General features: G+C 36.0%; 1 protein-coding gene across 4 annotated transcripts in view; it reads left to right on the plus strand.

The window, feature by feature from the left end:
- The window catches only part of ATRNL1 (attractin like 1), an 831,070-nt gene that overhangs the window by 140,288 nt on the left and 663,156 nt on the right, over positions 1–27,626 (plus strand). For all 4 annotated transcript variants that reach the window (XM_002808513.4, XM_015148255.3, XM_015148256.3 and 1 more), the window contains exons 11-13: positions 14,515–14,599; positions 16,112–16,320; positions 17,637–17,755. In XM_002808513.4, coding sequence (XP_002808559.3) covers positions 14,515–14,599; positions 16,112–16,320; positions 17,637–17,755 — 413 coding nt within the window. The remainder of the gene's footprint in view (positions 1–14,514; positions 14,600–16,111; positions 16,321–17,636; positions 17,756–27,626) is intronic.

The following is a 27,626-nucleotide window of genomic DNA, read 5'->3' on the forward strand; positions in this document are numbered from 1 at the left end:
CACACTTCCTAATGTTCTAGTTTGTAAATCTAGTTTGAGGTCAGATTTAATTTTTTTTGTTATTGTTAGCGCTGTTATTATTACTTTCAGAAAGCCACCATGACACCTTCTTCAAGGTTAACAAGAACTTTCTGGTTAAGATAACCTTCTATTTAGAATTCACACAGAATTCTGAAACAAGATGAAAAACAACTTATTGACCATATTTTTCTTCATCAAAAAGATAATAGAGGATAATATAAACATGAAAATGTAATTTCCTGAGTTAAATTATTTAAGAATGGGTAGGGAATAGGATTTGTATAAGAACTATATCTTGCAGAAAGCAGAATAGCCAAAATTTCAAATGAGATTGAAAGAATAATCGAGTTTCAGAATAAATTCCCTGAACATAGTGGTTTACTTATGACATTAATTTCCTTATAGGTGATTATTTAAAAACTAAATCAGTAAAAACTGAAAAGTAATTTTGTATTTGAGAAAGTAATATTTTAATTGGCAGTATATAATAATGTATATTCTTAACCATTTTATTATACAGTGAAATTGCAGTTCTGTGTACTCTTAAAAGATCACTTAACTGGCCGGGCATGGAGGCTCACTCCTGTAATCCCACCACTTTGGGAGGTTGAGGCAGGCTGATCGCCTGAGGTCGGGAGTTTGAGACCAGCCTGACCAACATGGAGAAACCCCATCTCTACTAAAAATACAAAAATTAGCTGGTTGTGGTGGTGCATGCCTTTAATCCCAGCTACTCAGGAGGCTGAGGCAGGAGAATCGCTTTTACCCTGGAGGCAGAGGTTGTGGTGAGCCAAGATCGCGCCGTTGCACTTTAGCCTGGGCAACAAGACCGAAACTCCGTCTCAAAAAAAAAAAAAAAATTCACTTAGCTTATTAATGAAGCCTAGGATACTTGATTTTGCCCAACTCTTTGGAGTGATATATATGTATACATATATAATAGATATAGTTTGGTAAGGCATATAATTTCATAGCAAAATCATATTCAAATTAAGTCATCTAGTTATTTAATTTTTTGGAATACTCAGGCAAGATTATGAAAATTCCAATCTGCTTGCTCTTCATGTTTATAGTTATTTTTATTTTCTGGAGGTTATTTTATTAGTTCCTCTCTCTGTTTATCAGTATTTCTCTATGCACTTTGTTACATTCTTAGGGCTTTTTCTTGATGAAAGTGGTACCACTTAGCTGGCCACCTGAAAGAAACAGTTTCTTTGTAGATCAGGAAAATCCTTAGAATCATTCGCACATTTTTTTCAATGAATTTAGCCAACTGTTGACTGTTTTAAGCTTCATTATATCCTTTGCTTAAGGTGTTCGCTTTCTTTTTTGGGGGATTCTATACAAGAAATAGTAGTTTATTCTTTTTTAAAAAGAGGCCACTCAGTAAAAGAAAAAATAACCTTTTATTTTGAGGAAAGGATGAACTAACATTTATCTAATGTTTTCAATAGTGCTTGGCATGTCACACATGATTTATAATATAATTATTATTACATCTGTGTAGTGTACATTAGTATATTTAATTTGTAGAAGACAACACTGATTTACCATGGTTAAACCCAAAGTCACACAGGCTATAAGATGTTGTATTCAGAATTTAAAGTTAAGTGTACATTCAGAGTCCTTTTGATACCAACACTATACACTATGATATTTTTTTTTCTGGTTTAACAGGAGAAAAATGGAATTTTAGTTGGAAAGAATTTGTTAGTGTAATAAGACATTCAAAAATAGTTTTTATCAATAGATTTAATCATATTTCTGAGATGTATTTGAATTTCACTCTACCTGTCCCCCTACCATAAGTTGATTGGAAAATAGTGACCTCAAGATAGAAAATCTAGGAGAAAAAAAAGGATAATGGATAATGAATCTCTCTCATTCTTAACAAGTCTACATCCATTTTGAGAGACTCTATTGAATACAAAAATTACTGAATAAAGATTAATGAAAAAATGCTCTGAAAAAGCAGACTCTTTAATAAATAGTGCTGGGAAAAGTTGACATTCATTTGCAGGAATATGAAACCACACCCTCCCCTCTAAACTAAAAATGGATCGAAACAATAAAACAACAGAAAACTGGAAAAATGCTTCAAGACATGGGTCTGGAGAAGATTTTATGAAAAAGGCCACAACAGCACAGGCAACAAAAGCAAAAGTAAACAAATGCTATCATATAAAAATAAAAAGCGTCTGCAAAGCAAAGGACAATCAACAGAGTGAAAAGACAACCTACAGAAGGGGAGAAAATATTTGCAAACAAATCTGACAGGGGATTAACATCCAGAATATATAAAGAACCAAGAAAATCTCAACAGTAAAGAAAACCACACCAAACAATTACACCATTTTGTAAATATTTTTTTGTGTAAACACAAAACCACACCATTTTGTAAATATTTAACAAAAATAGGCAAATGATCTCAACAGACATTTCTCAGAAGAAGACATACAAATAACCAATAATATATGACAACGTGCTCAACATCAGTGATCATCAGAGAAATACAAATCAAAACACAATGAAGTATCATCTCTCACCATTTAGGATATTTATTATCAAAAAGACAAAAAATAGCAAATGCTGGTGAGGATGCAGAACAAAGGGGAAATGTTTTTGGTGGAAATGTAAGCTAGTACAGCCACTATGGAGAACAGTATGGAGGTTCTTCAAAAAACTACAAATAGAACTATTACATACCACTACTGGACATGTATCCAAAGGAAAGAAAATCAGTATATTAAGGAGACACCTGCACCTCCAGGTTTATTGCAGTACACATCACAACATCCAAGATATGGATAGGGTAAATTGTGCTTATTTTAGAATATTAAAATATTCTAAACTAAATTTAAAGTATTAAAATATTCTAAAGTTGGTTCCAAGATATGGAGTATTCCAAGATATGGAACCAACTAGGTTTCTAACAAGAGATGAATGAATTTGAAAAATGTCGTATATATACATGCTGAAATACTATTCAGCCATAAAAATAATGAAGTCCTGTCATTGTGGCAACATGATGGAACTGGAAGACATTATGCTAAGCGAAATAAGCCAGGAACAGAAAGTTAAACACTGTATGTTTTCACTCATATGTGGAAGCTAAAACAGGTTGATCTAGAGGAAAAAGGTAGAACAGAGGATACTAGAGTCTGAGGAGGGTAGGGAGAAGTGGTAGGTTACACAGAGAGATTTGTTAAAGAATACAAAATTACAGCTAGATAGGAGGAATACATTGTAGTGTTCTATAACACTGTAAGATGACTATAGTTAGCTACTATGTATAGTTTCAAATATCTAGAATGAGGATATTGAATATTTCTAACAAAAAGAAATGATAAATGTTCGAGATGATTGATAGGCCAATTACCCTGATCTGATCACTATACATTATATGTATTGAAGTATCACTATCTACTCCATTAATATGTACAATTATTAGTTCTTAGTTAAAAATGTAAAAAAGGAAAAAAGTTTAAAAAAAATCTTACCTCTTGAGGGAAGAAGGAGGAAGGACAAAGAAGTCATGAATGTAGAATGAAAAATTTAAAATAAAATATTAACATGTAGGATCCAAACATATTTCAAAAGTTGAATAAACTATGATCAAATAGGGTTCATTCTAGGAATTCAACTGTGATTCATTATCTGGGAATCTATAATTATAATTTATTAGTTCAAAACTATTAAGGCAACAGGACATATAATTGTATATCAAAACATTATAAAATCATTTCAATTAAGATTAGGTGTCAAACAGTAATGCCTACTTTGCCTGGCAGAAAGTAAAAAACTAAATACATATGTATTTAATGTCTTAGGGGACAAATCCTAAGAGAAGGTATGGGTATGAATGAGTTTTTTTAACCGAGAATGAGATAACCTAGGGTAAATTGTGCTTATTTCAGAATATTAAAAGAAGTTTTGAAGTAAGGAGCCAAAAAACAGAACCCCAGTAAAGTACCATCATTTCAGAGGCAGATGGGAGAAGATATTTGGCAACATCCAGAATGTAATTTTCTATTATAGAAGTATTGAAATGGCTAATATAGGTTTTTCTTTATATTCATCTTGTTATGAGCCCTTTACATACAACCTGTGTGTACGTTCTGTCTTATTTCAAATTTGCAATTAAGACTGACTTATGAATTGGCATTCTAAGTGAAACAGTAAAAGATTTTTTGTTTTTTTGAGATGGAGTGCAATGGCACGACCTCGACTCACTGTAACCTCTGCCTTCCATGTTCAAGTGACTCTCCTGCCTCAGCCTCCTGAGTAGCTGAGATTACAGGCGCCCGCCACCATCCCCGGCTAATTTTTGTATTTTTCAGTAGAGACAGGATTTCACCATGTTGGCCAGGCTGGTCTTCAACTCCTGACCTCAGGTGATCTGCCTGCCTGGCCTCCCAAAGTGCTGGGATTGCATGCATTAGCCACCGCACCTGGCCAAAAGATTTTTTAAAGTGTCTTTACAGTAATACAGATTATATATATATACACACACACACACACACACATATATACACACACACGTATGTATATGTATATATATTATGAAAAAACATGAGCATTTATGGAAAAATTAGCCAGTGAATTTACATTTTCCACTTGCATTTTTTTGGTATAATAGTTAAAATAAATCAGTCTCCCTTCAGCTTGAGTTTTAATATAATTATCTATCCCTCATGTGTAAATAGTTTTGATGGTATAGTACTGTTTGCTCAAATTTGGGTTTGAGAGAATAGTAACTCTAAGTTTTTGATCTTATGTGTATTGATTATATGGTTCATAACTAATAGTTAGTACCTTAAATAATGAGTAAGTTAACAGGTGTGTTATTTTATTTTTTATTTTTTTAAGCCTGTATTCCAGAGAGTGTATATTACCTTGGTCTTCATTCTTTTCATTGTGGCTGTTTTGTTGGTATAGAATATTATTTCTGTAATTTTCATGATGTCAGTAACTATGGAATTTGCTTTAATTTGTTTGGCCTTGAACTGTTTATGAAGTGATAATAATCTAAGTACTCCAGAAATATATTTTCTTCTTGGCAAGAAATATAAATTGTAGTCAGACAGATTAAAAATGTAAGAGACTTTTTAGTGTAAGAATTGGTTTAGACTACATGTAAACACATTATATTTGTTTAGTATTGAGCCTTAAGGCATTTGATTCATGCCCACATATCAAGCTGACATATTTGTGTTTTCTTCCTCTTGTTATCTGGACGGCAGAGAATTCCCCATATGGCCATAGGGAGGGGTGTTGATGTAACAGTGGTGGATGACATAGGGATTTGAGCTACATACTTAAACAGATTGCTTGTGCCCTGTGTTCCTGCTCATACTTGATCAGGGGTACCACTTCCATTTCATATTCTTAGGGTTATTGGTAACAATATAGCTCATGATTGCAAACTCTCAACACATAGTCATTTGATTACCCGTGCTTAAGCATTCTATTTTTATCTGGACCCAATGGCAAGGCAGTAATAGAGGTATATAACTTTCCACCGCAGATGGTATGGCCTTTGACATGTGTGTGAAGACTGCATTGTGATTCTTTCACTGGGGCTTGCCGTAAATTCCATATACTACTTTTTCCAGCAGTGACACTACCAAGAACTGTAGTATGTACTGGGTCATATGTCCCTAGCTGTGGAGTTGCATGCAGGGTAGACTTCACTGACAGCAGAGCTATTTCCTACCCTGGCTGGAAAAAGCTGGCAGCCTTTAATGTCTTGCAGTATATGGGCTGAAGCAGTATTCCTAGGATCGGAATGTGCTGCCTTTAGAACACAAAGAGGCCTACCAGATGGTTTGCTTTCTTCTTTGTAATGGGAGTTGCAAGATACGTGATTGGTCTTTTAATTCGGATGAGCTGTCTAAGAATGTTCTTGTCCACTGGACCACTAAATACTTTACCAACATGAAAGTCTCTGAATCTTTGTAGATTTTATTTTCCACCCTTTGAAGCATATGTCTTAAGAAGGTCTCTGTTGCATTATTCTTGCCCATCTGGCCCAATTAGCATAATGGTGTTAATGTAGTAGAACAACGTAATGTTCTGCAAAATATCCAACAGGATAAGGCAAAAGTGTGAAGGTATACTAGTTTCCCTTCCATGAGAATGCAAATGATTTTTGATCCTCTTTTTTGATAGTTAGCAAAGAACACATTTGCCAACTCCATGGCCATGTTAATTTGCTCTAATAAAACATATACATCTTGCATAACACAATTTTAGTTCTACTTGGTGGTAGGTGACTGCTATCCTTTAAGCTTTGTTTAGTTTGCAGGGGCCAAACTGATGATTTAGATGGAGATTTGATGGGGTCCATTATCCTGGCATTATTTTGGTTCTTAAGGGTGATACTAATTGCTTCTATCCACTCTCTCTGGAATGTGATAGTATTTTAACATTTATTGTGTTACCCAGGGCATAAAAGCTCCCAGAGGCCTCCACTGTGATAACCAAGGACCAAATATGGTAGGTGTTGTGCCATTTACTAAGTCTGTTTATTCCAATTCTATATCCAGCGACTGAAGACATGATCACTGGGTGAGTCTGTGACCCAGTGGACCCATTTTGAGCTGGACCTTGTCCAGGATTCCTTTTGTTTCCTCATCCCCATATATCCTTACTATAAAAAGAGGCAATAATGATACTTTGTATCTGCAGGTGTCAGTGTCAACTCAGACTCTGTGTTCAATAGTACTTGAAATGTTTGTGATGCCTTTCTTTCTAGACTACAATTTAACCAAAAAGATTATTATGGATGTTTTTGAGGAATAGCTGGGGAAATTAATAACACATACACTTGCTGTGGTATTTCAGAGTCCTTCTTCCTGCACCCCAGAATTTAAAATTTATCATCTCTGGATTTCCAAAATGGCTCATGTCCAGAAATTGAGCAATGCATTGTGACTTTTTAATTGCAGCATCTACAATTAGCCTCCTGATCATCCATCTTGGTTTTCTTTCTTTTTTTTTTTTTTTGAGACTGTTGCCGCTGCTGGAGTGCAGTGGCCGGATCTCAGCTCACTGCAAGCTCCACCTCCCGGGTTTACGCCATTCTCCTGCCTCAGCCTCTCCAGTAGCTGGGACTACAGGCGCCCGCCACCTCGCCCGGCTAGTTTTTTGTATTTTTTAGTAGAGACGGGGTTTCACCGTGTTAGCCAGGATGGTCTTGATCTTCTGACCTCGTGATCTGCCCATCTCGGCCTCCCAAAGTGCTGGGATTACAGGCTTGAGCCACCGCGCCCGGCCCTTGTTTTCTTTTGATAATGTAAGTTGGGAATACCCTTGTTGACTATCTGTTTTGCCTCTAGGGATACTATGTTCTGTTAAATATCTCTATAATTCTTTATAAGTTAATTCCCTTGATTGACACTTTTGACCTTGCTGCTCATTACAATAATTGCCCTCTACTTGCACTGGCTTCTGTTACTTCAGTGTTACCAGCTGGCCTCTGTTGTCCTGTTGTTTCCCATCATTGGGCTCAGTTCTGTTACAGTTTCTCTTACCATCAGCTTTGGTCTATGGAGGAGACCCACGAAATTCTTAGTGGTGCTTCTTAGTGTCTCTCCCACCATCATATTCTTCATGGCTTTGGTAATTGTCATATCATCTGGCCCTTTCCGTAGATAAAATGGCCTGGTGGGTTTTCTGGCATTACAATGTATATTGGTTTCAGCATGTGCACATTTTTAGACTTTTAATCACTGCCTTTACTGTTTGCTATGGCAGTTCCGGCATTTTGACCTTACTTAGCATGGGGTATATTTTTCATGTTTTACATGTTTCTAGGACTCATCCAGACAGCAAGTTAACATCACCTCTTGTGGCATCCTTGTCAGAAAGGTAAATCCTGCATCTTGGGAGAAGGCTTTCAAATCAATAAACTCTCCCTAATCCAATGATAAGGTTCTGGCCTGCTTGATCAAGCTCCCCTCTGAACCTCATACCACCTGTGCTCTCCCACCTCCTTCCAACATGTACTGTCTCTCTGTCTAGGTTTTTTTGTTTGTTTGTTTGTTTGTTTTGTTTTGTTTTGTTTTGAGACAAGAGTCTTGTTCTGTCGCCCAGGCTGGAGTGCAGTGATGTGACCTCGGCTCACTGCAACCTCCGTCTCCTGGGTTCAAGCAATTCTCCTGCCTCAGCCTCCTGAGTAGCTGGGACTACAGGCACCTGCCACCACACCCGGCTAATTTTTTTGTACTTTTAGTAGAGACGGGGGTTTCACTATGTTGGCCAGGCTGGTCTTGAACTCTTGACCTTGTGATCCGCCCACCTCTGCCTCCCAAAGTGGTGGGATTACAGGCGTGAGCCACTGCGACCGGCGAAGGTCTTACAGATTCTTTGGTGGTATATTCTCTTTCTTTCCTTAGCAGTCCCAACATGTACCTGGATGAGTTATGTTGATACCCAACCCAAGTTATAGGCCCTCTGGCCAGTACTGAAGATGTGAGCAGATCCTGACCTGGGCCACAGGTCTTGCTGGAGAGTAACCTCTACATGGTGTTTAAGCAAAGGCAGAGTGCTATCTGTGTTTTAGGAGGGTAGGGTGGATCATTTCTGCAGTGTCAGATGATTCAGGAAAATCTGAGAATTCAAAATTTGGGGAGATTTTAAGGTGCATCAACTTCTGATACTCCCATGTTGTGTGTCAGAGTCCTTTTTCTTCTGGGGCTTGACCTTCTTTAATTGGCAGATCTTCTATAATTGGCAGTCTTTTTATATGGTACTGAGGAGACCCTCTGGCTTTATCAGCCTTTCATTATCTTTTTTTAGAGCACACTGGGGCTAAGCAGTAGACATGCAATTCTAATATCTTAATAGTTACCCTTCCTCATGTTTTTCAAGCATCTAGTACTTCCTCCTGCTACACTATTCCCTTCTATTGGTATGCCGTCCTAATTTACCACTAGTTTAAGTTTTTGCAGTTGCTTGATGGCCACTTTGTGCCAAGAGCTGTCTGTGCTCCACCTACCACCAATGATGAGTTTTTCATTGCTAGCCTGGCAATGTATGATCCAGCTCTCAAACTCCAACTTATTTCTTACTTTCTTATACCATTCCTGAAACAAGTCAGAGTTTGAGTCCTCTGGAAAGCAGACTCTGAGGTAGAGTTTAGTATTCATGATGTTAATTGGGAGTACCCTTACAATCAATGCCTTTGCAAGAGGTAGGGGGATGAAGCAGAATTGGACAAAGGGAGAAGCTGAGTTGTGATGTGGACAGATAACCTTAGTCAACCCTGTAAGGATTGACTGAAGGCAAAATAATTGGTCATACTTCTCCCATGTTGGGCTGGAATGGCCAGGCCTTTTTACCACCACATTTATCAGTCATTGGATATGGGTCATTCTAAGAAGGGTGTGCCCTTGAGCAAAGTGGGCCTGTGTTCCTCAGGCAGTTTGTGAGGTAGCTTGCAACTGACTATTCACTGACAGCACTACTAACAACCCAGACAACAAATTTGTTTTTTTGAATGATGATCTGGGCAGCATATATCCATGTCTACCAGAAATATCCAAACTTCAGATGATTAACACCGAATAAAAATTTATTTTTCACCTATTATACATGTTCATCATTGGTTGGCAGGGGAGTTTTTTTTTTTTAAATTATTATACCTTAAGTTCTAGGTACATGTGCACAATGTGCAAGTTTGATGCATAGATACACATGTGCCATATTGGTTTGCTGCACCCATTACCTCATCATTTACATTAGGTATTTCTCCTAATGCTATCCCTTCCCCAGCCCTCCACCCAACAACGGGCCCTGGTGTGTGATGTTCCCCGCCCTGTGTCCAAGTGATCTCATTGTTCAATTCCCACCTATGAGTGCGAACATGCAGTGTTTGGTTTTCTGTCCTTGCGATAGTGTCCTGAGAATGATGGTTTCCAGCTTCATCCATGGCCCTGCGAAGGACATGAACTCATCCTTTTTATGGCTGCATAGTATTCCATGGTGTGTATGTGCCACATTTTCTTAATCCGGTCTATCATTGATGGACATTTGGGTTGGTTCCAAGTCTTTGCTATTGTGAATAGTGCCACAATAAACATACGTGTGCATGTGTCTTTATAGTAGCATGATTTATAATCCTTTGGGTATATACCCAGTAATGGGATGGCTGGGTCAAATGGTAATTCTAGTTCTAGATCCTTGAGGAATCACCACACTGTCTTCCACAATGGTTGAACTAATTTATACTCCCACCAATAGTGTAAAAGCATTTCTATTTCTCCACATCCTCTCCAGCATCTGTTGTTTCCTGAATTTTTAATGATTGCCATTCTAACTAGCATGAGATGTTATCTCATTGTGTTTTTGATTTGCATTTCTCTGATGACCAGTGTTGATGAGCATTTTTTCATGTGTCTGTTGTCTGCATAAATGTCTTCTTTTGGGAAGTGTCTGTTCATATTCTTTGCCCACTTTTTGATGGGGTTGCTGTTTTCTTGTAAATTTGTTTGAGTTCTTTGTAAATTCTGTATATTAGTCCTTTGTCAGATGGGTAGATGGCAAAAATTTTCTCCCATTCTGTAGGTTGCCTGTTCACTCTGATGGTAGTTTCTTTTGCTGTGTAGAAGCTCTTTAGTTTAATTAGATCCCATTTGTCTATTTTGGCTTTTGTTGCCATTGCTTTGGTGTTTTAGTCATGAAGTCCTTGCCCATGCCTATGTCCTGAACGGAATTGCCTAGGTTTTCTTCTAGGGTTTTTATGGTTTTAGGTCTAACATTTAAGTCTTTAATCCATCTTGAATCAATTTTTGTATAAGGTGTAAGGAAGGAATCCAGTTTCAGCTTTTTACATATGGCTAACTAGTTTTGCCTGCACCATTTATTAAATAGGGAATCCTTTCCTCATTTCTTGTTTTTGTCAGGTTTGTCAAAGATCAGATGGTTATAGACATGTTGTGTTATTTCTGAGGCCTCTTTTCTTTTCCATTGGTCTATATCTCTGTTTTGGTACCAGTACCATGCTGTTTTGGTTACTGTAGCCTTGTAGTATAGTTTGAAGTCAGGTAGCGTGTAGTATAGTTTGAAGTTATTTAAGAATAAATATGTATTATGCTACCTGGCTTATCTGTAAATAATATCACAGATATATACTATTAGAAATAGTGAAAAGTGAACTTTAGCTAAGTGCGGTGGTGTGCACCTGTAATTCAGAAACTCTGGAGGCTGAGGCAGGAGGATTGCTTGAGACCAGGAATTAATTTAGACCAGCCTAGGCAATATAGCAAGACCCCATCTCCAAAAAACAAATAAGAAACTGAATATTGCTCTAAAAAAATTATAATATAAAGGTATAAAGAATGGAGGGAGAGAAAGTATGTGTGTGTAAGTCTATGTAAGAGCTTCTATGAAGAAGGAAGTCAGACATATTATCTGAAACTGGGAATGAGGCATGCTGTTTAGGACAGATGAAAATACAAAAAAACAAAAACAAACTCTTTCTAGCTGTTTATTTAGAATTAAAAGTGCTTACCTCTGTGATTCTGGAATATGCTTTGGGAAGATAGGGGGCAGTGGATTTTTTTTTTTGATAAGCCTTGTAGAAATATTGGACGTTTGAGCTTCACATATGTATATATTTAAAAATAATAAAAGCAAACCATAACAGTACAGAAATTAAATGATGCACAAGTTAGTGGGTCAAGGATAAATGTTCAAAAATTGGGAAAATTAGTGCATGGACATATACTTGGAAATTTTCCATCTGGAAAATATATATGGGAAAAATTAAGTTTGATGCTTACCAGATATACAAAAATAAGTTCCAAAAAGATTGAAGACCAAAATAGTAAAAGCCAACTGAAAACCTTTACTAGAAAGTTAGAGATTATTTTTAAAATCTGAGTTTACTGAATAAACAAGCACAGATCATAAGGTAACCTAAAAGTAAGACCAACTTTCTGTGAAACCAGATTTCATAAACTAAGTGAAAAAAAGATGCTGTAGCATGGAAGAATAAATGGTAATACATATAGCCAGCAAAGGATTAGTATCCGGAGTATTTAATCAAGAATTCTTTAAATTATTAAGAAAAAGACAAAAAGCAAATAGAAAAATGTGCAAGTCTTGAGCAGTGATTTCATAGAAGACTAAAACAAATAACCTATACATGTGAAAATAAGTTGACTCACCAGTAACTGGAAAAATGCAAAATCAAGCCATTTATCAGGTTGGTAAAAGTTTATAGTCTGATAGAGCTACATGTTGTAGAGAATATAAAACAAGAGGAACTGTTGTACACTGCTAATGTGGGTCAACACAACTACTTTGGGGAGCAAACTGGGAAAATCTAGTAAAATCAAAGTTGTGTATTTTCTTATACCTCTTGGAAATCTGGAGAAACCTTCAAAATATGCACAAGATACATATAACAGTGAATATACCAACATGACCTGTAATAGGAAAAAATCTTAAAAAAGGCTAATCACTGACAGTTTAATGGGTGAATATTTCATATAGTCATAACATGGAAAACTCTAACATGGTTACAATGATTGCACAGTACCACTTAATATCTATAAATTTAAATGAGCTGTGTAATTGACATTTCTCCAAAGATATACAAATGTCCAATGAGCACATGGAAAGACGCTCAACATCACTAATCATTAGGGAATGCGAGTCAAAACCACAGTGGTATACTTATTCATACTCATTAAGATGGCTATGATACAAAAAACAGAAAATAGCAAGGGTTGACGAGGACATGGAGACATATTTGTTCCTTTTGCATTAGTGGTAAAAACGTAAAATGATCCAGCTACTATGGAAAACAGAACGACAGTTTCTTAAAAAATTACACACAGAATTACTATATGATCCATTAATCTAATGGACCTCATACAAGTTATTTACCTTCCCATAGGTCTGATTCTTCATTTCTAACATAGGGTAATACCTGCTTAATCAATTTCACTGGATTCTTATAAAGAGCATTTTAAGATATGCAGATGAAAACACTTTGAAACTTTTATATATACTTTATATATACAAGTATACAATTTATACTTTATATAATTTATTTTGTACCAACCTAACAGTACTACACACATATAATGTACATTTCTTAAATTAACTCTAACATGTAAAATTGGCAGTCTGTTATTCTTTATCATAGGCCTCTATAATAATATTTTCTAAAATGTGATTGATCTTCAGAGCATTGACTCTTGAGGATCTTAATAGGCATTATGTGAAAAGTGCTCCTTTGGACAACACATTGGGAAAACACTGTTACATAAAGTTAGGTTAGGTTTTGTACCTTTACGCTCTCTGTTTAGAGAGTATTTAATAGGCAGATATACCTTGTGGACTTAAAAGACAGATTATACAAACTAAATGAATACACTTTTTCGGGGGAGATTTGTGTTTCCTGGAGTATACTTTAGCATATACAAGTCAACATGTATTTTATTGTTCTTAGTCTTTCAACATCATTTTCTAAACTTACAGTTTTGGTTTTTATAACTTTTTGATATTCATTAATAAAATATTGAGTTGAAACCAAATTTATTTTATTATTATTATAGATATAATTACTTAAATAAGAAAACAAGTAATTCATTACTTTAACTTTTACAACTAACTATACTTAAGATTATTTTCTTGTTCCATAAAGGCTTTTACCTAAACAAAATTAATTTGTTTTAAAATATCTTGTTATATCTATATGCTTTTATGAAATACCAAGGCATGTCTTTATAGATATGGCATTTCTAAGAAGGTGAAATCTAAAACACTGTATTGACAATGTTACTAGTCATTGAATGATGAATTATTTTAAATCTCAAATTTATGTTAGTATATATGTCAATTTTGAGTTTATATTGAAATACACGTTTTTCTTAACCACTTTCCATAGTTTTTATATAGTTCATAGATTATTTATGATTTTCATTTTTTATCTAGAAATTTTGCAGTTAAAATAATTCCCTTCTACATAAAAAAGCTTTTCTTTTGAAATATCAAATCATTAAAGTGATTTAAATGTTTTATCCTGATGATTATATTTTTAGGTATTCTTTCAGCGGACATTATATATGCCATTTACTTTTGTATGCATACATGTAATATTTGATTCAGTATTAAACTTTCAAATAGGCGTGCCCTATACTGACATTCATAAGTTTTACCTGGTATATTTAATAAAGATAGCTCTTCGAAATTATCTTCCAATATAAAATACCTCTACGTTCATTCCTTTCATTTTCTTATTCTCATATGCTTAAAATTATTTATGGGAATTCTTGGCAAGAGTTATTTTTATTTAAGGAATAGTGCTAGTTGAGTAATTATGCTAAATTGAAGGTCATGGAAAATTAGTGAGAATTTTTTTTTTGGCTTCCTGCTTGTGCATAGTATATCTTTAATTTGGCCAATGATGTTTTTATGTTATTTGTCTTAGTTTATTATTTTATTTCATTTTTTGGTTTTCTGTTCTCTTTTTTCTAGCTTGTGATGAATGGAAAATACTACCAAAACCAAATCTTCATAGAGACGTCAACAGATTTGGACACTCTGCAGTAGTCATTAATGGGTAAAAGAAGCACATTTCCAATTTTTAGAGGGTCACCGATATCAGTCATACTATCCTCATATTCTGGTATTCTTTTTGAAAATTATCATTGGTACTTAGTGGTATTGGATTTTATGCATCTCTGCTCTACCATAGAATACATTTTGATTTGTTAATCATATCTTTTTTCCTTTCTTGTTTAATATATTTAAGGGACATGGGAGTAGGTAAAAGAAAGGTGCTGAGATAAAACATCAGATACCCTTCTATGTCATCCTGCCTTCTTTTCTTTTTCCAGAGATCAGATAAGGAATGACTCTTCTTTTAAAAAGATGGAACTGAAATGATAGAGAGGCTAGCCCCATATTTCTATCAAGGAGAACAAGGAAAGTGAGAAGAATTAGATTCTCATTTTAGTTCTGTCATTTACGAAATGGGTGATTTTTGACAAGTCTCTTAACCTCTCTGGACCTTACAATCCTTATATCCATTGAGAAATTGGACTCGATGGTCATTACATTGCCTTCCCCATTTAAGTTAATATAATTTTTGTATTTCTATCTCAAAATTTTGGTAATTTGGAATCCAGTGACATGTAACAATCTGCTAGCTCATTTAGTAGCTTAACATTTGTAAATCAGAATGACCTTTTTATAAGCTCATTTTTATTACTGCCTTATCCTAAATATGTAAAAATTCTCCACTATTGCCACAAAATGACTTGACCACAATGAAACTGTGTAACTGATATCAATTGGCTGTCCAAACAGTAATAAATGAAAACTGTGAAACATAAAACCTCTCGGGTTCTCTGGTTGATTTTTATTTTACCTTTTTAAATTATAAAATACATTTTGGAAGCCTTTTTTAACTGATTCAATTTATTATGTTAATAATATTTTTGACATGAAAAATATGCTATTTTAAGGGCATCTCAACCTTTTTTGGCACTGGTTAGAATTTAGTATTGTCTAGGCATCTCTTTCCAGAATGAAATTTTAAAAATCTTTTTGATTATTTTACTCTTAGTTTTCTTATTTTAAAAGAATGAAACACCATAAGAAAAACTCTGTGTCTAGTTTCAGAATTCTATGTCTATATTGAAAATTTATAATTCTAAATAGCAGTTCTAAAGTGTGTCTTGTCTATGTACAGCTATTATCTTTTTAAAAAAATATTGTTTACTACCTTATTAAAAACAACACTTATTTTTCTGACAAACAGATGTTGTATATAATCCTTGTTTTTTTTTCCTTTCTTGTATTAACAATAAAACACGTTTTGAAGACTTAGTGTTTTCTTAATATATTAAGATTTATAGAATATTTCATATTTTGTCTGGAAAGTCTTCAAGAAATTATATAGTACTTCCTCTGGTGTTTTTATATCATATTGTATGCTAGAAATATGATCTTAAAGAAGTACTTAAAATAGTATAAAATGTATATTTAAATATATGCTTATTTTTATAAATAACATTAGATACAGACTTTTAACAGTGTTTCTTTAAGATTCTTGTTTTGTTTTTAATAGGTCCATGTATATATTTGGGGGATTTTCTAGTGTACTCCTTAATGATATCCTTGTATACAAGCCTCCAAATTGCAAGGCTTTCAGAGATGAAGAACTTTGTAAAAATGCTGGTCCAGGGATAAAATGTGTTTGGAATAAAAATCACTGTGAATCTTGGGAATCTGGGAATAATAATAATATTGTTAGAGCAAAGTGCCCTCCTAAAACAGGTAAATTTCTTTTTCTTTTCCTCTCTCTGGCAGCAAAATTTCTCTTCTCCAGAAGTAGAAATATCTTCTGCTTATAAGAATTACTTTAGTAGCTACAGAAATGAAAAATTTATAATACCCTAATTAGGAATTCTAATGTCTGAATCTAGTGATTAATAATTTAATATCTTTATTAGCTATTTTTAGTTTTATTTTTGAAATCTGTATATATAGTATATATATATCAATATTTTATATATGACATGGTCATATATATGAATTTTCTAATATAATTTTAAAATACTTTCCAATACATCATTTCTAAGATATACTGTTAGATTTAAAGAAATAAAATGAAATAATTTATTTTCCATGTGGTATTTTTTTTTCCTGAATTATTGCTAAACCACACCATAAAGTAAAAAAATTTTCTAGCATTTCATGACTAATGTTCTGGTATTATATTTCTTATAGAATGGTGAATAAATAAATGAGACTTATGAAAAGTTACCAGTCAATTATTCATCAGTTAGCTAATTAACTATTTGGATAAATATTGTTTGGTGTTTTAAATGATGGGCGTTGTTAAACATTTTTGAGGCTATAATTAATAAATGTATTTTTAAGTTTTACTAATGTGTATTAATTCAGATGTCTTTTGATATCTTTAAAAAGGATGATAAACTGTATTTGTTATGATGTTTTCTTTTGTGTGTATAGTAATACCCTTTGTTCAGTAAAATGTCTGTAAATCCTTTGACCTTCTCTAAAATATGTGAATTTATTTATTTTATTTTATTTTTTGAGACAGAGTCTCACTCTGTCAACCAAGCTGGAGTGCAGTGGTGTGATCAAACTCCATCTCCTGGGTTTAAGCAATTCTGCTGCCTCAGCTTTCCGAGTAGCTGGAATTACAGGCATGTGCCACCACGCCTGGCTAATTTTTGTATTTCTAGTAGAGATGGGTCTCGTGATGCTGGCCAGGCTTGTCTTCAAATCCTGACCTCAAGTGATCCGCCTGCCTTGGCTTTTCAAAGTTCTGGGATTGCAGACGTGAGCTACTGCGCCTGGCCCAAATGTGTGAATTTAAAGTGACTGTAGGATCCTTGTATATTGAATAATTAAAATGGGGGTAAAAGGTCTCGAAAATCCTGTAAACACAATTGAACTACGAATGTTGTCTTAATCTTTAGGAAACTTACTTTGAAACTGAAGGTCATTTCTTTGGTTAAAAAATGTCTTAGTGATTCTTAATGATTCTTAAATAGATATTGTAAATTAAGAAGAGTAAGATTTTCTTTTTTGTGCTGATGTATTGTTTCCCATTTGTATTATAGCTGCTTCTGATGACAGATGTTACAGATATGCAGATTGTGCCAGCTGTACTGCCAATACAAATGGGTGCCAATGGTGTGATGACAAGAAATGCATTTCGGCAAATAGCAACTGTAGTATGGTCAGTATTTATGGGTAAATGGTGCTGTAGTTATAACACACTGCTGCTTTATGATCATTAGCTTACCATTTAATAGCACTGTAGAAAAAACGCACTTTACACATTAAGACATTTAGAAAGTATATAGGGAATCATTCACTTCTTAGTAAATTGTAAAGTTAGACTGGTTTGTTGTTCAAATTTGTCAGTCTAGATTCCATTTTGGATCCATCAACTTTACTTCTTTTCGTGGATGAGACTGGGAACATTTTTTAAAAACTGATATTAAAAAAGACTATAACTGTAAATATTATCTTCTGTCCTAATGAAAATAAGATTATATAGGTAGGTATTGAAATAATTCCCAGTGGATTCCTGTCAGACATGCATTAGTGGTCGTGTGGTCTAGTGCTTTGTTTTCACACTTTGTGTGTAAGTTTAGCCTCAGCTGTTGGTAGTAGTAGTTTCTCTTTTAACTGTCTATATATTAGTGGTTCTCAAGTTGAGGCAATTTTGTCTCACAGGGGACATTTCACAGAGACATTTTGGTTGTCACAAATGTGGAGCTGCTATTGTCATCTAATAGGTAGAAGCAAGGGATGCTGCTAAACATTCTATAATTTTTATAAGATTTTTAAAAGGCCTTTTACATCTAAAATAGAGTTTTAGCACTATTGACATTTTAAGCCCTATATTTGTTTATTTGTTGTGGGAGAGCTGTTCTATATATTGCAGAATTTAAAAAAAAACTTATAAAATATTTATGGCAGATGAAAATGGATTAAGAGCAGCAAAAATTAAGATTTTAAGTGGTCGCATCTAAACATTCTATGTTTCATAGAAGATATCAACAAATTGAAAGGAAAAATTTTAAAAAGTAGTATTTAGTAGGATTAAAGATTGTTTTTTTTTTTCTTTGAGACAGAGTCTTGCTCCATCACCCAGGCTGGAATGCAGTGGCATGATCTTGGCTCACTGCAACCTCCACCTCCTGGGTTCAAGTGATTCTTATGCCTCAGCCTCCTGAGTAGCTGGGATTATAGGCAAGCACCACCATGCCTGGCTAATTTATATTTTACTAGAGACAGGGTTTCACCATGTTGGCCAGGCTGGTCTTGAACTCCTGGCCTCAAGTGATGTGCCCACCTCAGCCTCCCAAAGTGCTGGGATTACAGGCATGAGGCACTATACCCAGCCTAAAGATTCTTTTATGGGCCTATAGCTTGAGTAAAAATAAATAGTGTGGATACATATTTCCAACTGAATATAATGTATTATTTTTTATTTTTTGGAATTTTTATCAATGAAAGTACTTGTTTTTCAAGATAGCAGGCAGAGCTAAAAGGCAAAGAAAAGGGAGTTGAAACTAAGTAAAAAATTTGATTGTATAATTAAAAAAATTTCTCCACTAATTAATAATTCAAAATATGTAAGTTTTATGATTTTAATCTAATATTCAAAACTTAAAATGGAGGGAAATTTGCAGTCACTGACTCATTAGATTGAACCCTTTTGTTTTCATACATACTCTGTTGTTGTGTACTTTCCAGTGATACAAGTTGTTTTAATAACAAGATATACTTCAATTTTATTTGAGTTTTAACATTAATATAACATGGTTATGTTTTGCAAATTTAAATTACATTTTAAGATATCCACTAATATTCATCTAATGGGAGTTATTTTAGTAGAAGTGGGAGTTGAATAAAATAAGACATGGGAATCAGGGACTTGTATTACAGTTCTTCAGAGAAACAGAATCTGTCTATATATATACACATATACACAGTTTGTAGATATATAAATATATATTTGTTTATATATAATATATAAATATATATTTGTTTATATATAATATATAAATATATAATATGTATGTACATAATGAGATTTATTATAAGAAATTGACTCATGTGGTTATAAAGGTTGAAAAGTCCCAGGATCTGCCATCTGCAAACTGAAGACCCAGGAAAGTTGATGATGTAAATTCCACTCCACGTATGGAGGCTTGAGAACCAGGAGTGCAGATGGTGTAAGTCTCAGTCCAAGAGCAAGAAAAGGCAGAGAGAGGAAATTCTTCCTCCCTCTACTTTTTCGTTCTTTTAGGCCCTCAGTGGATTGGATGATGCCCACCACAGGCAGAGCATTTTACTTTACCTGGCTTACCAATTTAGTCTTATCCAGAACTCCCCACAGACATATCCAGAAATAATGCTTAGCCTAATATGTGACCACCCCATGTCTTGGAAAAGTTGACACATAAAATTAACCATTGCAAGTCTACCCTTTGTCAACTTGGCACCTATACATAGCTACATAAACATACTTAATTTTCAAATGAAGATAATAACTAGGTCATATTCTACCTAACATGATACAAGTATCCTGTGTACAACTGGAAAACACATCAATCTCTTTCCCAGAAAAGGAGGTAAAGTCCTTGAGTGATATTTACTCCTCTCCTTGATATTCTATAACTTAAATACTATGATGTAAAATCAACAGTGCTTAAATTCTGATATGAGCATCTTATGTTACATGATGAGGGAATAAGACGGGAATGAAAACAAAGATATTACACACACACAAACACACACATAGATGTATTCTTAGCAAAATGAGGAGGAAATACAATTACTGTCCTTATTTCTGTAACCGATTGCGTGTTTGTAGCTAGTATTTATACGTATATTCTTTTTTAAAATTATACTTTAAGTTCTAGGGTACATGTGCACAATGTGCAGGTTTGTTACATATGTATACATGTGCTATGTTGGTGTGCTGCACCCATTAACTCGTCATTTATGTTAGGTATATCTCCTAATGCTATCCCTCCCCCCTTCCCCCACCCCACGACAGGCCCCGGTGATTCCTCAAGGATCTAGAACTAGAAATACCATTTGACCCAGCCATCCCATTACTGAGTATATACACAAAGGATTATAAATCATGCTGCTATAAAGACACATGCATACGTATGTTTATTGTGGCACTATTCACAATAGCAAAGACTTGGAACCAACCCAAATGTCCATCAGTGACAGACTGGATTATATGTATATTCTTACCTAACCATTCTGTATTTCCTTTACCTTCAGCAAGCACCTTACCTGCTTGTGGTTTTTTACCTGTTAGGGTGACTCAAACCTTTATTCTTGAAGGGTCATTCTTCATTAGTAGTCCTGCTTGAATTGGATTGCTGTAGTTTTCCACTGATCTCAATCACAGGGTAATATAATTTGGATATTTGTCCCTGTCCAACTTTATGTTGAAATGTAATCCCCAGTCTTGGAGGTGGAGCTTGGTGGGAGGTGTTTGGATCACAGGAGTGGATCCCTCATGAATGGCTTGGGCCATCCGCTTGTTGATAAGTGAACTCTCGCTCTGGGTTCACTTGAGATCTGGTCGTTTAAAAGTGTGTGGCATCTCCACCTCCACTCTCACTCTTGCTCCTGTTGATTTAGAGGTGTAAGGAACCTAAAGTGGCCAAGTGGCCATCTTAATTTCCAATTCTATGGAATCAGTGTTGTGTTTTCTGGAAAAAAATATTCCTTCCTCTGGAATTAAGACATCTAGGTCAGCAAAGAGTAAGGTCACAAGAACAGGAAGAAACGTTTTGCTAATGAATTACTAGGGACAATAGTGAGTAGTACCACTCCCATTTCCAACCCTTGATTCTTGGTCCCATAAATGCTGGCTGTGAGAAAAAGAGCACCATGTACTGGATGCCGACTCAGAGCTTATATGGCTTTCTGGAGAACCCTTCTCTCAGCCTTGCAAGGTATTACTACTTAGCTGGCACTGTAACTGAATCATCAAAAGCCCATTCCACTGTTTTATGAAACAAGTTGCTTGATGATTGTAGGGAACATGATAAGACCAGTGAGCCTAGGCCCACTGCTGTCCTTCATGTGCTGTGATGTGAGTTCCTTGGTCAGAAGCAATGCTGTGTGGAATACCAAGATAGTAGAAAAAGAATTCTGTAAGTTTACTGATGGGAGTTTTGGCAGAAGCATTGTGAGCAAGGAAGGCAAATCTGTAGCCAGAATAAATGTCTGTTTCGGTAAAAACAAATGCTTCCCTTTCCCTGATGGAAGCTCTGTTAACCTGCCTCCAGGTAGCTGGCTGATTACCTAGGGGGATGGCGCAATATCAGGAGCTCAGTGTTGGTTTCTGCTACTGGCATATGGGGTACCTTGTGGTCATGGCCCTGGTGGATGGAAGTCCATTTTGCTGAGCCCATGCATAATCTCCATCCCTGCCACCATGGCCAGTTTGTCCATGATGTTGGGTGATGACACAGGTGGCTAGGGAAGAAGGTATCCATAGAACTGGTCATCTTATCCATGTGATTATTAAAATACTCTTTTGCTGATGTCACCTTTTGGTGAACATTTACACTGGATACAAGTATCTTCACTTATTTGCCATTCAGCGAGATCTGTCCACATCCCTTTTCCACAAATTATTTTTTTTGTCACCAATTTTCCATTCATGTTCCTTCCAAGTTCCTGACCATACAGGCAAACCATTGGCCACAGCCCATGAATCTGTACACAGTTGCACATCTGGCCATTTCTTCTTCCAAACAGAATGAACAATGAGGTGCACTGCTTGATTTTGCTCACTGGGAAGATTTCCTTTCACTACTGTACTTCAGGGAGGTCCCAGGAAGGGGCAGCAGAGCTTCAGCAGTCCGTTTTTGGGTAGAGGCTGCATATTGTGCAGAACCATCTGTAAATGAAACCAGTCTTCTCTTCCTCTGTCAAGTGATCTAGGGAACTTTTCATGAAGTGATAGGTGCAGACTAGGAGAGAGAAGGCACTGTGGCAGACGTGGGGATTATGGGCATTTGGGCCTCTTTTTCATGTAACTTAGTTGCTTCTTCAGGGCCTGCTTGAGCCTGGTCATGTATATACCACTTTTATTTGATGATAGAGTGCCACTGTGCACACCCAACCTCATGGGTTGGTGGGTCAGATAACACCCAGTTCATGATGGGCCAAAATCACCATGGTGGCCCATGGTTAAACATTCAGTTTCTATTAATGCCCAGTAGCAGACTAAGAGCTGTTTCTGTTAAAGGAGAATAGTTATCTGCAGAGGATGGTGATGTTTTGCTACGAAATCCTGAGTCTGCACTGTTATTTCCCTATAGAGGCCTGCCAAAGGCTCCAAAGAGCATCCTGTCTGCCACTGATATTTGAGACACCATTGCATCTGCAGGATCATGTAGCCCAACTGGCAGAGCTTGCATAGTAGTCTGGACCTGCAGAACCCTCTCTTATTCTGAGATCTATTTGGAATTAGCAGCTTTTTGGATCACTTGGTAAATGGGTCAAAGTAACATACCCCAATGAGGAATGTGTTACCTCCAAAATCCAAAGAGGCCTATTAGACATTCTCCCTCTTTTTTCTGTTGGTTATAGGAGGGGCCAGAGGCAACAACTTAACATTCACCTTTGAAAGGGATATCTTGACATGCCCCATACTGCTAGACCCCTAGAAATTTCACTGAGTTAGAAGGTCCCTGAATTTCAGATGAATTTATTTCCCAACCTCTGACACACAAATATCTTGCCAATAAGTCTAGACTAGTTGCTACATCTTACTCACTAGGTCCAATCTGTGTGATGTTTTCAATATTATGGACCAGTGTGATGTCTTGTGGAGTGAAAAGGCAGTTAAATGCCTGAGAACTAAATTATTACATAGGAGCATAGAGTTGGTATACTCCTGAGGTAGAGCAGTGAAGGTGTATTGCTACCATTGCCAGCTGAAAACAAACTGCTTCTAGTGATTTTTACTAACAAGTTTCAAGAAAGAAGCATTTGTCAGATGTTTAGCTACTTGCCAGTTGCCAGGAAATGTGTTAACTGCCCAAGCAATGAAACCACATCTGATAAGGCAATTACAATTGGTATTACCACCTGGTTAAGCTTATGATAATTCATTGTTACTCTCCAAGATCCATCTGTCTTCTACATAGACTAAATAGACAAATTTCATGGGAATATAGTGGGAATTACCACCCCTGCATCCTTTAAGTCCTTTATGGTGGCACTAATCTTTGCAGTCCTTCCAGGAATGGAGTATTGCTTTTGGCTTACCATTTTTCTACATAGAGGCTGTTCTAGTGGCTTCTTCTTGGCTTTTCCCTCCATAATTGTCTTCACTCCACAGGTCAAGGAACCAGTGTGAGTTTTCTTTCAGCTGCTGAGTATGTCTATTCCAATTATGCATTCTGGAACTGGGAAATAGCCACAGGATGGGTTTCGGACCCAGTGGGCCCACTGTGAGAGGGACCTGAACTCCACTGATCATCTGGCAGTCATAAGTCTCTGACGGGTGGCCCACAGTGATGTTTTGGGTCTCCTGGAATTAATGTCAGTTCAGAACCAGCATCTAGTACTGACACTGATTATTTCCCTTTCCTCAGTGCATAGTTACTCTGGTAAACACCGTAAATCCCTTTGAGAAAGGCAAGGAGAAAGATGAACAATATACCTTTTTGGTAGTATGTTGAGGTCCTTCCTTAAGGGGACCCAGCATCCCCTTCATTCAAGGCCTTTGGGTCTGTAAACTGGCTCAGTTTTGGAACTTAATTGAAGAACTCTGACTCTCTGTATTTGTGATTCAGGTTAGAGTTTTCTTTACTTAGAACTTTTCTGCTTATAGAAATCTATTAGGAATTTAGTAGGATTTCTATATATTTTACTTCTAGGAACAACCTCATGCTCAACTCACCAATGCCATAAATGTGAGCAAGTCAGACTATTCCAATTGCTGCTTTAACTCTGCTGTTCATCATAGTAACCACACCCACCTTGCCTTTGGTAGTTGAGTGCTGCTACCTGGCCCCTGCCAACCTAGATCCAATTATTCCTATTGCATTTATATTTCCCAATTCAGTGGCTGCACTTCCCACTGCAAGGCAGGGCATATGGAGAAGAGCAGTCATGGAGCTCTTCAAGGATGCCAGTGCTCCCCTCTCAAGGTTATTCCTTTCAATATTGGTGAAAGGTGTGTCTTCTAGATCCTCTCACGGAGGGTGAGCAGATCTTAAAGGACAAATCCACTCTAACATTCCAATCTCCCTAAGCCATTAAATGTCTTCTATGTTAAACCAAGGCAGATCCAGCATTTCCAAATCATTCACTGTAGGCCACCTTTTGGTCTACGTTTTAGCTAACTAACAGGAAGAGCCCTTTCTGACTCTCCAACCTATAACATTAAATGTATAATGTCTGCTTAGCCTATATCAATAAATTTTGCCTGATCCAACTTTATGTTTTGTCTATCATTTTGCCATACTTTACCATTCTGGAGGCTGGGAAGTCCAAGATCTTGGTGCTAGTAGATTTGGTATCTGGTGATGGCCTACTTTCTGATTCACAGAAGATGTCTTTTCACTGCTTCCTCCCCTGGTAGAAGGGGAGCTCTTGTGTCTTCAGCACTTTATAATGGTGTTAATCCCACATATGAGGACTCCACCATTATGATTAAATTACCTCCCAAAAGTTGCACCTCCTAATAACATCACATTGGGATTGGGTTTCAAAATACGAATTTTGGGAGATGCAAACATTCAGTCCATGACAGACATTTACATATGAAAATACAACATATCTGAGTGAAAACAGATATTCTTAAAAATTGTATTATGTAAATTGCTATCAAGTATTTATAAAGTGGCATTTTGCTTTATATTTTATTTTTGATGATGATGTGTTAACAAGGAAAGAATTGGGTGAGGTAGCATAAGAGAGCAGATGGTACTCACTTGAAATTTAGAATTTGATGTCATGTGTCCTTTAGACAGTTTTATCAGAATGTCTTGTGATTAAGTGAAACCAAATGTTAATGGATACAGAGAGGTCTTTGGGATTTCAGTCTAGATTATGTGCATTGATATCCTATTTCATATAGGTCAAACAATGTGCTTTATTCTCACATATTTTCATTTAAAATGTACATCTCAGTATATTAGAGTGAAGATCAGTAGAATAGTGGTTACTATTCATAATGTGTGTCTGGTTCATTAGGCCAGAAATGCCAGCTATGTTTCAGAATAACAGCTTTCTTTTACCATTGATTAACTTGGCTCTATGTATGCTTGAAACATAATTTCATTTTTTGTACTTGTTTAGTATCAATAAATGACTATAATTTTCCTTTTTTTTTGTTATACTTTATGTTCTAGGGTACATGTGCACAACATGCAGATTTGTTACATATGTATGCAAGTGCCATGTTGGTGTGCTGCATCCATTAACTCATCATTTACATTAGGTATATCTCCTAATGCTATCCCTCCCACCCCCACCCCAAAACAGGCCCCGGTGTGTGATGTTCCCCTTCCTGTGTCCATGTGTTCTTATTGTTCAGTTCCCACCTATGAGTGAGAACATGCGGTATTTGGTTTTCTATCCTTATGATGGTGTCCTGAGAATGATGGTTTCCAGCTGCATCCATGTCCCTACAAAGGACAAGAACTCATCCTTTTTATGGCTGCATAGTATTCCATGGTGTATATGTGCCACATTTTCTTAATCCAGTCTATCATTGATGGACTTTTGGGTTGGTTCCAAGTCTTTGCTATTGTGAATAGTGCTGCAATAAACATACAAGTGCATGTGTCTTTATAGTAGAATGGTTTATAATCCTTTGGGTATGTACCCAGTAATGGGATGGCTGGGTCAAATGGTATTTTTAGTTCTAGATCCTTGAGAAATCGCCACACTGTCTCCCACAATGGTTGAACTAGTTTACAGTCCCACCAACAGTGTAAAAGTGTTCCTATTTCTCCACATTCTCTCCAGCACCTGTTGTTTCCTGACTTTTTAATGATTGCCATTCTAACTGGTGTGAGATGGTATCTCATTGTGGGTTTGATTTGCATTTCTGTGATGACTAGTGATGATGAGCATTTTTCCATGTGTCTGTTGGCTGCATGAATATCTTCTTTTGAGAAGTGTCTGTTCATATCCTTTGCCCACTTTTTGATGGGGTTGTTTTTTTCTTGTAAATTTGTTTAAGTTCTTTGTAGGTTCTGCATATTAGCCCTTTGTCAGATGAGTAGATTGCAAAAATTTTCTCCCGTTCTGTAGGTTGCGTGTTCACTCTGATGGTAGTTTCTTTTGCTGTGTAGAAGCTCTTTAGTTTAATTAGATCCCATTTGTCAATTTTGACTTTTGTTGCCATTGCTTTTGGTATTTTAGACATGAAGTCCTTGCCTATGCCTATGTCCTGAATGGTATTGCCTAGGTTTTCTAGGGTTTTTATGGTATTAGGTCTAACATTTAAGTCTCTAATCCATCGTGAATTAAGTTTTGTATAAGGTGTAAGGAAGGGATCCAGTTTCAGCTTTCTACATATGGCTAGCCAGTTTTCCCAGCACCATTTATTAAATAGGGAATCCTTTCCCCATTTCTTTTTTTTGTCAGGTTTGTCAAAGATCAGATGGTTGTAAATGTGTGGTATTATTTCTGAGGACTCTGTTCTGTTCCATTCGTCTAAATCTCTGTTTTGGTACCAGTACCATGCTGTTTTGGTTACTGTAGCCCTGTAGTATAGTTTGAAGTCAGGTAGCATAATGCCTCCAGCTTTGTTCTTTTGGCTTAGGATTGTCTTGGCAATGCGGGCTCTTTTTTGGTTCCGTATGAACTTTAAAGTAGTTTTTTCCAATTATGTGAAGAAAGCCATTGGTAGCTTAATGGGGATGGCATTGAATCTATAAATTACTTTGGGCAGTATGGTCATTTTCAGGATATTGATTCTTCCTGTCCATGAGCATGGAATGTTCTTCCATTTGTTTGTATCCTCTTTTATTTCACTCAGCAGTGGTTTGTAGTTCTCCTTGAAGTGGTCCTTCACATCCCTTGTAAGTTGG

This window comes from Macaca mulatta, chromosome 9 (genome assembly GCF_049350105.2).
Source record: "Macaca mulatta isolate MMU2019108-1 chromosome 9, T2T-MMU8v2.0, whole genome shotgun sequence".
Taxonomy (NCBI): domain Eukaryota; kingdom Metazoa; phylum Chordata; class Mammalia; order Primates; family Cercopithecidae; genus Macaca; species Macaca mulatta.